At 34.6% G+C, this 15,629-nt stretch overlaps 1 protein-coding gene across 24 annotated transcripts in view; it reads right to left on the bottom strand.

The window, feature by feature from the left end:
* PHF3 (PHD finger protein 3) overlaps window positions 1-15,629 on the bottom strand; it is a 92,334-nt gene that overhangs the window by 14,017 nt on the left and 62,688 nt on the right. For 19 of the 24 annotated variants that reach the window (XM_086316197.1, XM_086316189.1, XM_086316206.1 and 16 more), the window contains 5 exons: window positions 13,009-14,761; window positions 6,688-6,997; window positions 4,147-4,330; window positions 1,070-1,217; window positions 831-987 (listed from right to left, as the gene is read on the bottom strand). In XM_086316197.1, the coding sequence (XP_086172323.1) occupies window positions 831-987; window positions 1,070-1,217; window positions 4,147-4,330; window positions 6,688-6,997; window positions 13,009-14,761 (2,552 nt within the window). The remainder of the gene's footprint in view (window positions 1-830; window positions 988-1,069; window positions 1,218-4,146; window positions 4,331-6,687; window positions 6,998-13,008; window positions 14,762-15,629) is intronic. The other 5 variants (XM_086316210.1, XM_086316209.1, XM_086316208.1 and 2 more) reach the window with 1 other exon arrangement.

Below are 15,629 nucleotides of genomic sequence, written 5' to 3'. Positions count from 1 at the left end.
ACAAGAAAAAACCCAAAGGAAGTAAGTATTTACTTGAAGAAAAGTTTTTAGATTATATAATTCAAAAAGTATCTGATCCCCTGGACCATGACAGCAGAATTTACATGAAGATTTTTCTTAAGTAGTAGTTAGAAGACTTCAAGAAAATATCTCATATCACACTTACAGCAAGTATCATTACACAAATTGTTGCACTCATGTGAAAACCTTGTAAAACTTAAGCAAATATTTAAGGAGTTTGAATCTACACCCACAGTCTCTTAAGTCCCAAATAAAAAAACCCTAGGAAAAGATCAGTTATTCAATTAAAGTTTACTCCACTGCTAAAAGATTTTTAAAATTAAAGTCATTTTTAAATTAATAACAATATTTTAAAAGCTATCTTTTTATCAAAATGTAAATTATTTTAAGCAGCGTAGCTCTACTTTCAAATTTAAATCAGAAAGTATTAATTATAGTGTTATAAAATTTTCCTTAACAGATTTTTGAAGATTACACAGGAATCAATTTTTTAATGACCTGGATTAAACAAAGGACATAAAGGAAAGAATTCACATAAATCAGGTTAAGACATATTTAGTATTTTATATTTTAAAAGACACTGTATAACACTAGTCACCACTGTGCAGAATTTGTAACTCAATTCAATAGCAGAAGACTTTATTAAAATTACTGGTCTCACTTCAAGAAATAAATTATAGATCTATTGTGTTAAATTATTAACCCCTACGTGTTGTTTATGTGCTCAGTAGGAAAGCTGGGAACATAAATGTCCAGACATGAACAAAATATACTTACGTTAAAAAAAATATATATATATATATACTTACGTTGTTTTTAGGATCTTTCAAATTGAACATCAAACTTCTATATTTGTTCTTATATTTAGCATCTGTGTCCCGAAAAAAAGAGAAAAGCTCTTTTTCAATTTTTGTGGCAACTTTTGCTGCCTTTTCCTCTGGTACCTTCAAATTTGAGTCTGTAAGTCTTAAAATTAGAATAACTCAATTATTTTTCAAATACATGAAGCGTACATTATTCAATCTTCTACATTATCAATGTGTGTTACCTTTTCATAAGAATGTCTTTTAGAGAATGCCGGACACTCTGTCGGATCTGGTCTGCAGAAGGCTTGGAAGCAGGAACGGCTGGAGGATGCACACCAGGCAGTCCCTTTTCAGTTTTCTTCTTCTTTATCTCCTGCTTCTCATGAGCACCTAATTTAAATGGATATCAAAACTCACTAAGCTGCTTTTAAAAAAATATTTTCCTTTTTAATGTACAATATAAGTTTATAACAGAGCTGACTGATTAAATATCACTACTTTTAGGGACTTCCCTGGTGGTCCAGGGGTTAAGACTCTGTGTGTCCACTGCAGGGGTGCAGGTTCCATCCCTGGTTGGCAAACTAAGATCCCATGTGCCACGAGAAAAAAAAAAAAAAATCCCTTTTTTTAAATCATTAGATCAGAATCCATATCCCACATTGAAATATTCTTGACAAGGAAATTCTAACCTATGTATGATGACAGATGTTAACTAAACTTATTGCAGTGGACCATTTTGCAATATATACATATATCAAAACATTATATGGTACAACTGAAACTAATGTTATATGGCAATTATACATAAAAAAAAAAAGTTCTAAATGAGTTTTACTTAGAAACTAAGTTCCCCTGGAGAAGGGAATATATATGTTGTTGTTTAGTCACTCAGTCTTGTCTGACTCTTCTGCGACCCCATTGACTGCAGCCCACCAGGTTCCTCTGTCCATGGGATTTTCCAGGCAAGAATACTGGAGTGGGTGGCCATTTCCTTCTCCAGGGGATGTTCCTGACACGGGGATCAAACCCATGTCTCTTGCAGTGGCAAACAGATTTGCTACAACTGAGTCACCAGGGAAGTTCATTTTATTTTTATATATATCCACACAATGTGATCAGATAGCCCAAAATGTACCTTTCCCTTGTAGCCTTAGCATCTTTATTCTCTCTCCTTTAAACATCTACATTGACAAAAACGATAACCTGGTGAAAGCTAACTTTTATCCTTCACCCAAATAGCCTACAAACAGATAAAGATAACTGGAGAAAGCAAGAACTGGTGCTAACAGATCTCACTTTAAATTTATAACTAAAAATCTCAAGTGGATAGCTCAATGTACTGCCCTAATCCTATTAAAAGGTCCTAGAATTTAAATTTGCTCTCCCACTTTCCAAAACATGTATTTTAGGCTTTTTCTTCTTCTCAAACCAACAATACCTGCCTCTCCAACTTCAACCTCATCTGACTTTCTCACTTCATATTTCACTAAGGAAATAAAAACAATATAACCTGTTTTCCCATCACCAAACCTACTAACTTCACTCACACGTCCCCGCTCCTTCTGCATGCAGCCTTCCTACTATTACAGTGCATCAGCTGTCCCTTCCTATGACCAACCGCTCCGGGGGAATCCCATCCCCTCTGATCTCAAGGACTTTGAACCTCAACCATCATCTCTCTCCTACCTCATCAAATTCTCTCCCTACTGGATCATTCCCAATAACCTTACAAACATGTTATCTTCTTAAAGAGAAATCCTGACCTCATATCCGCCTCAAGTCACTCAAAATTCCTAGTTATGCACAATCACCATCTGCACTTCCTCACCCTCCATTCTTCCATCCACCACTACAACTGGCTTTTGGCCCCACTGGTTGGTTGGATGGTTTAGTTGCTAAGTCATGTCTGATTCCTGAGACCCCATGAACTGCCAGGCTCCTCTGCCCATGGGATTCTCCAGGCAAGAATACTGGAATGGGTTGCCATTTCCTTCTACAAGGGATCTTCCCAACCCAGGAATCGAACCCAGGTCTCCTGCATTGCAGGCAGACTCTTTACCAACTGAGGTATGAGGGAAGCCCAAATAGCTATCAAGACTGCATCTGACAGTTGATCATTACTTTCTTCTCAGAACTTAACCTGGCCTCCAGGTCGCCCTGGTCTCTCAGTTCTCTTACATCAAAGGCCATCTCTTGATCTCCTCTGCTGGAGCCTCTCTCCTGCCCAAGTTCTAAATGCTGAAATGCCCCGAGGCTTCTGCTTCTGTTCCTTCATCCTCAAACTCGCTACGTAGCTCTTCACATTTAAGTGCATGCTTTAAAGTAACAACTAAGCACCATTAAATCCCAAATTTATACTGCATGGCCCAAAATCCAGACTCATCAGCCAAAGATTTACTCTAAGTATCTCCTTATGGGTCTCTTAGGAAGTATTTCAAAATACCCAAAACATAATTTTTCAATTTTTCCTCCCCAAATCTCTCTCATCTCCACAAAGAACACCAACACTGATCTAATCATCTGCTAAGACTCTTTTTTCTTTCACCTACCTACATCTAACCTGTCACCAAGTTCTACCAAGTCTACTATAAAACGTATCTGAACCTGACCACCTTCACCACCCTTACTGTGCTGTTTCAGGCTACCATCCTTTCTCATAGATCCTGGTAGACTCCTAACCAGTCTACTCTCCTTCTCTCCTATTTCCTGACAGTCCAGTCTCCACAAAAAAAAACAGTGAACCAGCATTCCCTATAATAAATTCCTCTAAAGGCTCCCCACTCTATTCAGAATAAACAATAAACTCCTGTCATGGCCTCAGAGTTTCTACATAATTTTCTCTCAACTCACCTTCTGCCACCATTCTATCCCTCATGTATTTGTAACATTCTAACCATTCCACAGGGACCTTCTTGCTCTTCAAATGCAGACTGCTTCCACTTCAAAGCCTTCAGCTCAGCAGTGCCCTCTGTGGATTCCTGCCTCCAAAACAATTCTGCATTCCTTCAGATCCCACTGCCTCCATTTTCTTTGAAACAAATTCCTCCCATTCCCCTTGACCTTGACTCTCTATTCCATTATTCAAGTTTTTCCTCAGTGCCTAAATTCTCTAATTTTTTTTGTCTCCCTATTATTTTATTTATCTCCCTATTATCTGTAATTTCCCATTAGTATTTAAATCTTACTGAGGTTGTTAGTACTTCCCAAGAATTCCAAACAATAATGTCTTATTTCAAGTAAAGTCAATCACCTAAACTATTTTTCTTGCCATTAAAATATAAAAACATTAGTATACAATAATTTCTACTGTTCTTATTACCTGGTTTTGAAGCTTTTTCTCCTGTGCAAATAACGGTTGTAGACTCTTTTGTCATTTTTTCACTTTTTTCTTCTGAGGATCTCCGAGGTAACACTGGTTGTCCCATCTTTCGAAAAGGTGCTAGCTGCCATTTTTTAATTTCACTATCCCTACAGTCTGATGAGTTTTTGCCTTCACCAGATTCCTAGGAAAAATAGTATTTAATTCATTAGAATGAAAACTACTAAACTACCTTTAAAATACAAAGCAACCTTCATAAGTATGTAGATGAAACAAATTAAACCTAATTAGCATGACAACTTTTTAAGATCATGCCCCAGTCTTTGGCCCAGTAACTGTTCTGTGAAGATACACATAACTCTCAACAGCAAGGACCTTCATCCTTTCTTCCAAAACCCACCTGTTAAGCACCTATTTTCTGCAGAACACACAGTAGTCTATAAAAGGGAACCTAAAAACACTGAGATTATATTCCCAATAATTGTACTAGAAAGAAAATTAAATATAAGATTTCCGTTTGTCAGATGTGGATATGAAAAAAAAAGAATGGCAGGGAGAAATTGTAAAGATATCAATTATCTGTATTTTTCTTTACTACTATCTAGAACAAAGTCATATTTACCTATAAAAGTATCAAATGTTCAGTGTAGCTACAATTATAACCCACAAAGAACTACAAATGAAACCAGAATTTGGAGACCCTTGGAAACAAGTAATATCATATTAATAAGAACATTATGTATAGCAATAAAATCATAGTTTTTAGGAAGACAATACATACAAAAAAAAAAACACTGATTTTCTCTGGACAGGGAATCCTCTTTTTTATTTACTTATTTTCTACCTCTCCAACTAGAGTTGAGAGCAGGAACATATTTCAATCAGTGATACATACTCAAATCTGGTATCATGCTTGGCACACAATAGGAACTCAATAAATAGTTCAATATAAAATCATAAGAAGTGATCTTTTAAAAGCATATTCCATAAACTAAACTCAGAGTAGTTCAAAGAAGATTCAACAATTCAACATGAAAAAGAAAAGGAAGCAGTAATCACTTCATTCATGTATTTACTTATGAAATCAGACTAACCTCAATTCCGTATCTGGTAAGACTGGCTAGAGGGTTCTTAAAACACTCAGTGTTAATGCTTTATAATGTCTTTTTAGACAAGATGGAGGTTTTCTATGACAAAACAATGTTATATTTCTGAGTGGCCAAGAAACTGTACCCAAGAAATGATGATTAAACATTAAAAGAACCTTCCCAAAGGCTTGCTATGAACCATCTGCGACAGCACTCAGTTCTATATTATCCATTACTTTGGTGCTAATCAAATCAACAGAAAAATAGTAAATATTAGGAGGACATAATCTAATTCTCAGAAAGTCTTGGTAGACAGAAAATGTTGGATGCCACAAGGATTTGGCAAACTGGAATTTAATCCAGATTTGTCACATAAGGAATGTCTGGAAAAACTGCATTTTTAAGTAAGAAAGTTTTAGAGAAAACATGCCTATGTTCTTTAATCTGAATGGTCAGACTAAAAAATTTCCAAGGCTCCTTCCAACTCTATAACTTGTGTTCACTGTATCTTGGAATTATTATATTTGACCATCCATATATGTTTGTTACCAGTGTTTCCTCCCTAGAGCCACCTACAAGAAATCATAGTATAAAAAAGGTAGACAAGGAAAATAAAACTTAATTAGATAAAAGGCTGTGTCCTTTATACACTTCTCCTGTAATTGACTAAATATCTTAAAACTTTTTTTTTTCTAATTTTATTTTTAAACTTTACATAATTGTATTAGTTTTGCCAAATATCAAAATGAATCCGCCACAGGTATACATGTGTTCCCCATCCCGAACCCTCCTCCCTCCTCCCTCCCCATACCATCCCTCTGGGCTGTCCCAGTGCACCAGCCCCAAGCATCCAGCATCGTGCATCGAACCTGGACTGGCAACTCGTTTCCTACATGATATTTTACATGTTTCATTGCCATTCTCCCAAATCTTCCCACCCTCTCCCTCTTTAGAAAATACAGTAGTTGAAAATGAAAGATGAGGGGAAACTAACTTTTTAAGGCACAACATTATAAGGGAGAAATTACGAAGTAAGGCTTCCAAGCAAATACTGGGAACAAAAATCAAAAGAATTAAGATTACATTTCCTTACAGAGAGAACTCTTGCACTTGAAAATAATAATTCCAAATGTGGTTTTAAGGATTCACAGATATTTATGGACTGAAAAGCTTTTCAGAAAAACTTCTCAGTAAGCACAATTTATATCTAGCCCCACAAGATCACATACACATTCTACCAATGAAAATCCAAATACCAAAGACTTAAGGAATAAATCTGCATATTTCGAAGATGTCACTAACTGGTTTCACCAAAACTAACAAAACATTTTAAGCAAACCTTCATTTTTGTGGAAAAATAAATGTTAAAATGTACACTACAGTGAAATCTAAAAAATTTCAAATTCTCAGTCTACACAAGTTCTTAAATAAAAAGAATGCGTAATGAGCTCACCCGTTTTAAAATTTTGACCTTGTGCTTCACTGTATCATCTACATACTTGGTTTTATCATTTGTTGTAGTGTGCTTTGGTAACCCAAGCTTTTCATATTCCATTGCTTTATCTTCACTATGGATTTCAACTTTAGCCTGGTTTCTCAAAATATCTGGATCAGCTATTTCAGTCTTTTTATCTTCTTCAGCACAACATTTTACACACACATATTCTTTGTCTTCCTCTCCCATTTGCTGTGCTTGAGAAAGACTTAACCCAACACAATCACCATGAAACCAGTCATCACATCTCCCACAGCCAACCATAAACCTGGAAAGAAAAAAGAACACTCTGATTTGATACATTTTCTAAAAAACCAATGCCAAGTGAGCCTAAATTGAATTTTTTGTATTGTGGTATTGTGCATGTTTTCTGTCCTTACACATTCTATCAGTTCCCTTACACATTCTATCAGTTCAACAGTGTCCAAGTTCTCCAAGAAAAGAATATTGTATGAAAATGAAACTTTTTAAAGAAGTCAGTATTTCCCCTCTAATGTAAGTGAGAAAATACTGGGGGGGAGGTAGGGGGGAAGGCTGGTGGAGCACATAAAGATAAAAACAAAGGGCAACTGGTCTGTCTGCATACTGTATGGAATAATTAACATATAGAATAAGGGTATTTCTCCACTGAGAAGAGTGATAAGCTTTGACATTCAACCTATCCAAGTTACATTTACCACATAGACCTGAATTTATACATAAAATTGGAGTCACTTACCCAACTAATTTAAGTGACAAAAAGAAAAACCAGAGGCAACAAAAATGCAACTCAAAAACTAACTGAGCCTCACTGACTGTTCCTTATTAACCACCTTAACTATATAACTATTCTTAGAGCTCAAAATATTCTGGTTCATCATGTCAGACTGATTTAGCTTAAGAATTTTTTACATACTTTTGAGTGTGAGCTTACTACTTGACCTTGTACCTCAGATAATAAACCTGTTTTCCCAAATAATGACCAACTATCAACATGAAGATATTACTCTTCAGGCTGAGTTTTCTTTAATTTCCAAACAGTCTCCTTGTAGTTCCTCTTTACTGCATTTTATCTAACAAATAATTTCACTAGCCAATTAAAGACTAAGGGCATATTAACCACTCTAAAAAGTTTGCTTTTTTAACTTAGAATATCTGGAATTACTTTAGAATAAAATAGCAAAACAGATGCATAAACAGCAATTTGAAGGTGAAATTATCTTTTTCACATACTTTTCAACCCACTGTTAAGAAAACGACAAAAGCTCACTTAATTATGTTTAACTAATTTTCTTTTTTTCTTCTTCAGGTTAGTAATTCATGGTATATCTGAAAGGTTTAGGAGAATTTAAATACGTTCTTTAATGATCTAAAAACTTTGTGCTGATTTTGATAAGAATAGTGCCACCAATGACAAAACTTTGTTACTGTACTTAATTAATCATAGAAGAGGTTATATTAGATCAAATGCCTATTTACAAAAGCCCTGCTGCTGCTGCTGCTGCTGCTAAGTCGCTTCAGTCGTGTGTGACCCCATAGACGGCAGCCCACCAGGCTCCCCCATCCCTGAGATTCTCCAGGCAAGAATACTGGAGTGGGTTGCCATTTCTTTCTCCAATGCATGAAAGTGAAAAGTCAAAGTGAAGTCGCTCAGTCGTGTCTGACTCTTGGTGACCTCATGGACTGCAGCCTACCAGGCTCCTCTGTCCATGGGATTTTCCAGGCAAGAGTACTAGAGTGGAGTGCCACTGCCTTCTCCGTACAAAAGCCCTACAAACATATAATTACAGACACTTGAAACACAGTAGACTTGCATATTAAACCATAATCCACGAGTACAAACTGAAATGGTAAAATAAAGCAGCTGGTGGCAACAGATGCCAGTGTAAACTCCTTTTAAAATATTGTCCAGTAAGATGCTAAAGGTAATATACTGGGTGATATAGCCTACTCTCTCTAAATATAATCAGAGGTCCTATTTTAACTCAGAGACTATAAAATTCAGAGCCTGAGTTTCAAACCTTGCAGGATATCTTGAAATCAAGTCCCTGACTGCAGACCACTCCACTCTTCCATCTCGTGTGCCCTTGTCTATATTGTGGACCAACCACTGCTGTGCACTAAGGAAACTTTGTTTTTTCATGTCTGTAATTCACCATTCTTGAAGTGGTGATACTTATGCTAGCTTTTTAGGGTTAAGTCACCATTTCTTCCATGGTTCATTAAAAAAAAAAAAAAAATCACTGAAAAACACAAATTAAAAAAACAAAACTCATGCTTTAAGTAAAAATACAGAATATTTTGGATTCATAGCCCTAATGAGAAAACTTTCTAACAATGTGGTATTTGTCTGCAAGACAGAAATGGTTTCTAGGCGTGGAAGATTTTAGATAGGTCTATTGCATGTTTCATTGATACAGATCATATAGCCAACAGAAAAATACAAAGCTTAAAAAATAGAAAAGTTCTTCTATTTCAGACTGCAAAGTTGTAAGAACTCCCATTTCTTGAAAATAACTACCTAGGTTGATTCTTTTGAAATACTGAAGGAAAGCTAATGTGTTCCCCATCACAGCTATATTAACAATTTCTTCAAAGCAAGCCTGGAATAGTTTCAACTATGACCATGGCTATGCTTTTGTCCCAAATCCAAACCTAACTAACAAACTATAAAGCACATATTAGGAAATTTCAAATCTTTATTTGACCAGGGAAGAGTCACTTTATTATGTAGAAAGTATTCACTATATCACCATACCCCAAGTTTATTCTGGAAATACCTCCTCGAACTTGAGAAGCTCTGAAAAACAAATCTCAAAACTACAGTGCCAACCACAGATGTAATCTTAATGATTTATATTTTATGTAAGTAATATACTTAAATATAATTCTGAAAAACCAAAAAATTACACTGATGAATATTATTACCATGTCCTAAGGGAAAATGTAATTGACTTGAAAATGAAACTGGAGAATTTCAAAAAAGGAAATAATTAGCAGTATTACAAACTTTATAACCATATATATATTTTTAAATGGCTTTTCAAAAAAGAGAAGATACATTGTCTTCCCTTTTCATATTTCTCATGGCTTAAAAATGGAGTATGGATCAAATAGTGAACATACTCTCCTACTTTCTGCTCTGTCCTTGAAATTCTCATCACCAACAGGCAAAATCACTCAAAGAAGACTATAACCTGGGTGTTAAATATTTCACCAAAAACAATTAACATGTGAAGTTTAGCTCTGAATTAATTGGACCAAGTCAGCATGAAATCAGTTAAATGGAAAACTTTAAAAATATCTGTTGTGTTCTACTACTGTTATATGTTCATACACAAAATTTTAAATCCTATTATAATTTAAACAGTTTAAAATGTAATCCTAATTCTAATCTTTTTGGCACAAATTAAAACATATTCTTAGAAAATTTCCATGTTTCTTCAGAGCAAACCACAAAGGCAACGTTGAGAATTCCTGTTCTTAAAAAGTCACAAACAACAGAGATATTTTAAGATGAGCCATCAGGTTCTAGATATAAAAGTAATTGAGACTGTATTACTGTGAATGTACATGTACTCACTCTTCCCTAGGATAAAATGATTTCCACATAAACACTAAATTATTGTTGTTGTCACTAACAATCTAATCTGCAGAGAAAAATATTTATCTATCAAACCTGTAAACTCCTGAGAAAAACCAGAATCACTAAGAGAAAATTTCCATTTTTAAGAAAAAGGTTTCTTGCTTAAAGCTATGACTCAATTATGCTAAGTAGACTTTTTTGTTTCTAAATTTCATCCAATGAACTAATCTTTTAAAACTGGACAAGAAAGTGTAATACAAACTGAAGATGCAAATGTCACTTGGAGAGGGAGGGAATCCTAGAAACTACAACATAGGTATTGTGAAAAGACTAAGCTTTCTTCCTTCCAAAATGCCAACCAGTTTATGTTTAAAAAGAAGTTTAAAGGTAACTTTAAAAAAAACGATTAAATAGTCTGGTTTTTACAATAATGAATATGCCTTAGCTGTAAGGAGAATCCGGAAAATAAATGGAAGCTGAAACAGGATGAAGCGTAAACCGTAAGGCAGTCGATGCTTACTGCCTTTAGGACATGTACAGAAGTTTCTTAAGGTCAAATATTACATTTGGCCACGCAATGAACAAATCTGTATTTAAAAATATAATTTCCAAATGGAAGCATAAACATGAAGCTAACCTCAGTTGTATTATATATAAAATGCTGAAGTAATAAAATAACGTTTATAGGAATAAATATATCACAAGTGCTAAAAAAAAAAGTCACATTAACAAAGTTTTTACTGAATGTAGCTAGTACATGAGATGAAAGAAATGGATGAAAATTATTTCCACATATGTCCTTCCTAATAAATTCATGTACTTACACATGGATTAAACTAGGAAAATTACATGCTGCATGGCAGTTGCATTTTTTTGAGTAACCTCAGTGTATACAAGCAGAACGCATCAAAGTAGTGAAGGCTAATTAACATGTAAAGAAAAAAACAACCAATAACTTAAGCTTTTTTATTCACATAATTGAAGTAATGAGAAATGTTGCTTCCAAAATTGATTTTCCAATATTATAATATTCATTTCAATTACATAGGGTAAACTCAAAATCCCTACACATCTAATATTAGAATATTAGGTCATTTTCCAGATGGAGACAAAGAAATTCTAGGTTTTATAGGGTAGATTCAAAAGGCAGCTTTAGGTAAAAGAACAATGAGACTTAACACTAAATCTTCGTATTAGGAAAATAACTGATGTTGGTGAAGTGACAGTCTTCATTCAAAAGCCTGGGCAAACTCCTGAGGACCAGGCCATCATAACAGAAGTTATCTCAAAAAAGCTACTTTATACCATGGCTTCCAACTCTAGGCCAAAGTTTCATGCAGAAACTCATTCACTTTAAGGCTTCTATCTGATTACTCTGACAACACGTCAGTGTGATCATTTTTAGAAGATGCTTGCAAAGAAACAAGGTCTTCTAAAATACATAAGGACCATCCAGCCCTTAATTCTCTTAAGCCCACTTTAGAATATTTTAATAAGGTATTTTAAACAAGCAAACAAAAAAGCATAAAGAGCACAAAAGTGAGGGCAAATGAAGCACTATATTCAAATAAGTCAGAAGTTTTAAAAACTGGGAATATGCTGTTATAAAGTAACCGCTGACACTAAAAATAGGCTACAGGCTGAATCACAAATGAAGGAACTTGATATAAAAGTTATTTTTTACAGAACAGCCCCAGCAACTCCCAACCACCATCTTCCACATCAAATAATGTAGTACAGCACACTGCACTAAACTGTCCCTCCCTAAAGAGTTTCATTTTCATACTAACATTCACTTTCATGAGTAAAGATAATATTACAGTGTGTAAGTTATAATGTTCTTTTATTATATCAATGTTGTTAGAAGTTCCAACAGCAATCTCAACACTTGAACAGGATAATCTTGTAGCTGAAAACTCCACTTCATCTCTTGTTCTCTTTTTCTGAAAAAGCTAGCAAATAAAAAATACAGGGGGGGTGGGGAGGGGGCAGAGGGGAAGCGGAGAGGATGGCAGTGTCATAAAACTAGGGGTAACACTGAGTCCTGTGGAAAGAATGTCAAGGGCAGCACTATAAAATCACCTCCTAAAAGAGGAGAATTCACAGGAAATCCAAATCACTAAAATAGCAAAAAACAAAATATATGTTTCACTCCATCCCATGTTACATACAAAATTCCCCTGGGTAATTTAATAGTTGTTTTAGCTATCAAATTTCATTCTAAAGTCAAGTTTGATAGTTATAAAGTAGCAGTATTAAGTCAGAGTAACTGCTTCATTAAAAATAAACAAACAAAAGTGTATGTGTGTATATATATATAAAATTTCCATTATGCCCTTCACATTTTATTACTAATTCTTTTCAAGCCAAACAAAATAACATATAACTTACAGGCCCAAAGCACTATAAAAATTTTCTGATTTTTTTTTAAGATGCAATGACTAAGTTACAGTCTAACTGATTACAATGACAAAACAATTCCATATATATCAGTTTTTGGTCAGACTATGTATTTTAAAGTGTTCTAGAATACTGAACAGTGGCTCCATCTTTCTATCATCCAGGACTGAGGGGGGGGTTTTGTTTTTGCAAAAGTCTTTGCATATTAAATCATCTTTCTATAAAAAGTTCTCCCACTAATCTCACTCTAAAAAATAGCAATTTCTCTTTAATATACATATCACATACATACATACACACACACACACACACACCTGTTGCCATGTGGTTTTTTGCAAAACCCACACTGCTTGCTGGGAGTCCAGATATATTTGCATTCGAATGAAGAACTATGATCTAAGCCTTCCCTTTTTACAGTAGCTATGTTGTCTGGAATGAACAACGGTGGCTCATCCAAAGAAAAACTTTTGCTGCTTCTTCTTTGGCGTGGTTGTAGATTCTTCTCAGGTTTTTTTAATTTCAATTTTTCTTCTTCCTTTAAATGTTCTCCACCACCTGCATGCTCCAGCTCTTCCTTCACATGACTATTGGTTCTCGCGGCTAGGGTCGGCTGCTGGGGCTTATGGCACTGTTTCTGACTGGCCTGCAATGAGTGTCCAGTTTGTACAGAATGGTGAGGTTCTTTAGAGCAACTAGGGTGACCATGAGGTTTATCACTCATAGAATGAGTTAAGGGTTTGGAAATCTGTACTAAATTTTGATCCTGTGATGTTTTTTTGAATATAGAATGAGTTTGATTTTTCACAGATTTAACCCCAGAAATGCAACTCTGAATCTTTGAATCCTTATCAACTTGTTTTTTTCTCACTTTGACTGGCCTATGAAAATTCTGCTTAGATTCTGATTCATCAGCATTCCGCTTCACACTTTTGACATTAGCTTTAGTTTTGTTATGCATTAATTCATGCTTTGCTGTAGCAACTTTTTTCTGAGTATCTGTGGTCAAGGTTTGCTTAGGATGAATTACAGGTTTTTTATGTTTCGATTTTATGTTTTTTGATTCTAAAGAAGAAACACTACTTGACTGACTATCTCTATCATCCTGAAGGGTTGCTGTTTCATGAAACTCCATTTTAATATCTTCAACAATATTCAACTGTTCTGAATTTTGGTCAGGTGCATCACAAATAGCATTTTCTAAAGTATTACTTTCTGGTTCAAAAGCACCAGTATTAACCACCTCCAAGTTTGATTTATTAAATCTGGTGCCCTCCAATTGCTTATCATTAGACTCTGTACCTTTACAATAAGCCATTTCTATTTCATTTCTTTGAAATAGAGGGGAGTTCTTAGCTTTAACAGCAACTTCCATGCTATCCTGCAATTCCAAACTACATTCATTTACTTTATCCACAGAACCAGACAAACTGACAAAGTTCTTTTCTGTCTTGTTTGGGTTTGTACAAGCAGAACTGCCAGAGAAAGCATCACAAGATGCAGGTTCCTTAATGACATTGTCATCTTTGTGGGGTAATTTAACTGTCACCTTTGATTCTTGTTCAACTTCTTCTGCCTTCATTTCTTCAACAATAGTCTCATCCATTTTACCTGAAATGGAATCGTTTTGTTCATCTTCTTCTTTATCTGAAAACTTAAATAATGGGCTAACAGACTTGGTTTTACATTCCAGAGTTTCACTTTTCTTTTTTTCAATATTAATACAAGTCTCTGAAAGGAGTGGAGAATTTAACTCATGAGATGGCACATTTGCTTCTCCCTGATTATTACACTTCTGCTCAGAATCTAATCCAGCTTCATCCTTCATTTCAAGACAAGATGAAACTGCTGCTTCAACCTGTCCACTGTGTCGGTTGCTCTTTCTGCTCTCTTTTTGGTGTTCTGATTTCGGTGATGTACCAGCTTCTTCTTTAATCTGACACCTTTCTGGTTGTTTCACGCCTACTTTAGGGGCAGACACAGTCTTCCCAGATGCCTTTTTTGTGCTATTTAAAGGTGCTGCATTTGAACGCTTGGCAATAGTGCTTTGTCGCAAATTTCTTACTTGTTCTATCACAAGGGAAAAAAATAAATAAAAATAACTTAGTTATGTTGTCATGTGTTTTTATTTTTATTTCAGTGCAATTTATTCTGAGCTATAAAATTCATTTTCCCATTTCAATGAAAATGTACTAAATATCTACTCGTGATGGACCATATTTTAGATATGTTAAATTTTATAATTAGCAAAGTTCTATCAATTCTGAGGCAGGAAAAAAACCTCTATAAAATTCAGACTGATATTATATTTTACAATAAGACAAATATTTTTTATCAAGTTTCCTTTTTATAAAAATAAGCTGAGACTAAAATTAATTAAGATCCTTTATATTACTACCCATTTCAAACAAGGTTATCATACAGTTTTAAATATTAAATACCTTTAAATATATAAAACCAAACAAATTCAAGTGCAATTAAATCTAAACTAAACCATCTATCACAATAGGATCTGCATGAGTTTCATTACAGCCTCAAAGGAATTCTAATGCCCTTATAAATGTACTTCCATTGTATCTCCATTTTAGCATTCAATCTATTCTTTCACTAGTTTAAATATACCAAGAAGTCAAATATACACTGAAGTACACAGATCAACCAAAAAAGAAATTATATTTAAAAAGACTGAAACCAAGAAAATGTTTCAGAAGGGAAAATGTGGAAAGTATGAAAATAATTTACTGGATACATCCTCCAAGGAAAACAGAAACACAATGTGAAAAGAAATTGGAAAGAAAGCTAAATGATTCACTAAGAAAAAAATATAACAATTCACTAAGCAGAAAAACAACCCACAAACTGAAATACAAAATAAGGAGCTATATATCCAAGCCTACGCATATCAATACCTCTGAATCAACTCTGCAGGAAAACTAAA

The sequence above is a fragment of the Bos grunniens genome, chromosome 9 (assembly GCF_055505025.1).
Source record: "Bos grunniens cultivar Pamir isolate PY7600 chromosome 9, Bosgru_T2T1.0, whole genome shotgun sequence".
In the NCBI taxonomy this organism is placed as follows: domain Eukaryota; kingdom Metazoa; phylum Chordata; class Mammalia; order Artiodactyla; family Bovidae; genus Bos; species Bos grunniens.
This window is presented reverse-complemented; position numbering and strand designations above follow the sequence as displayed.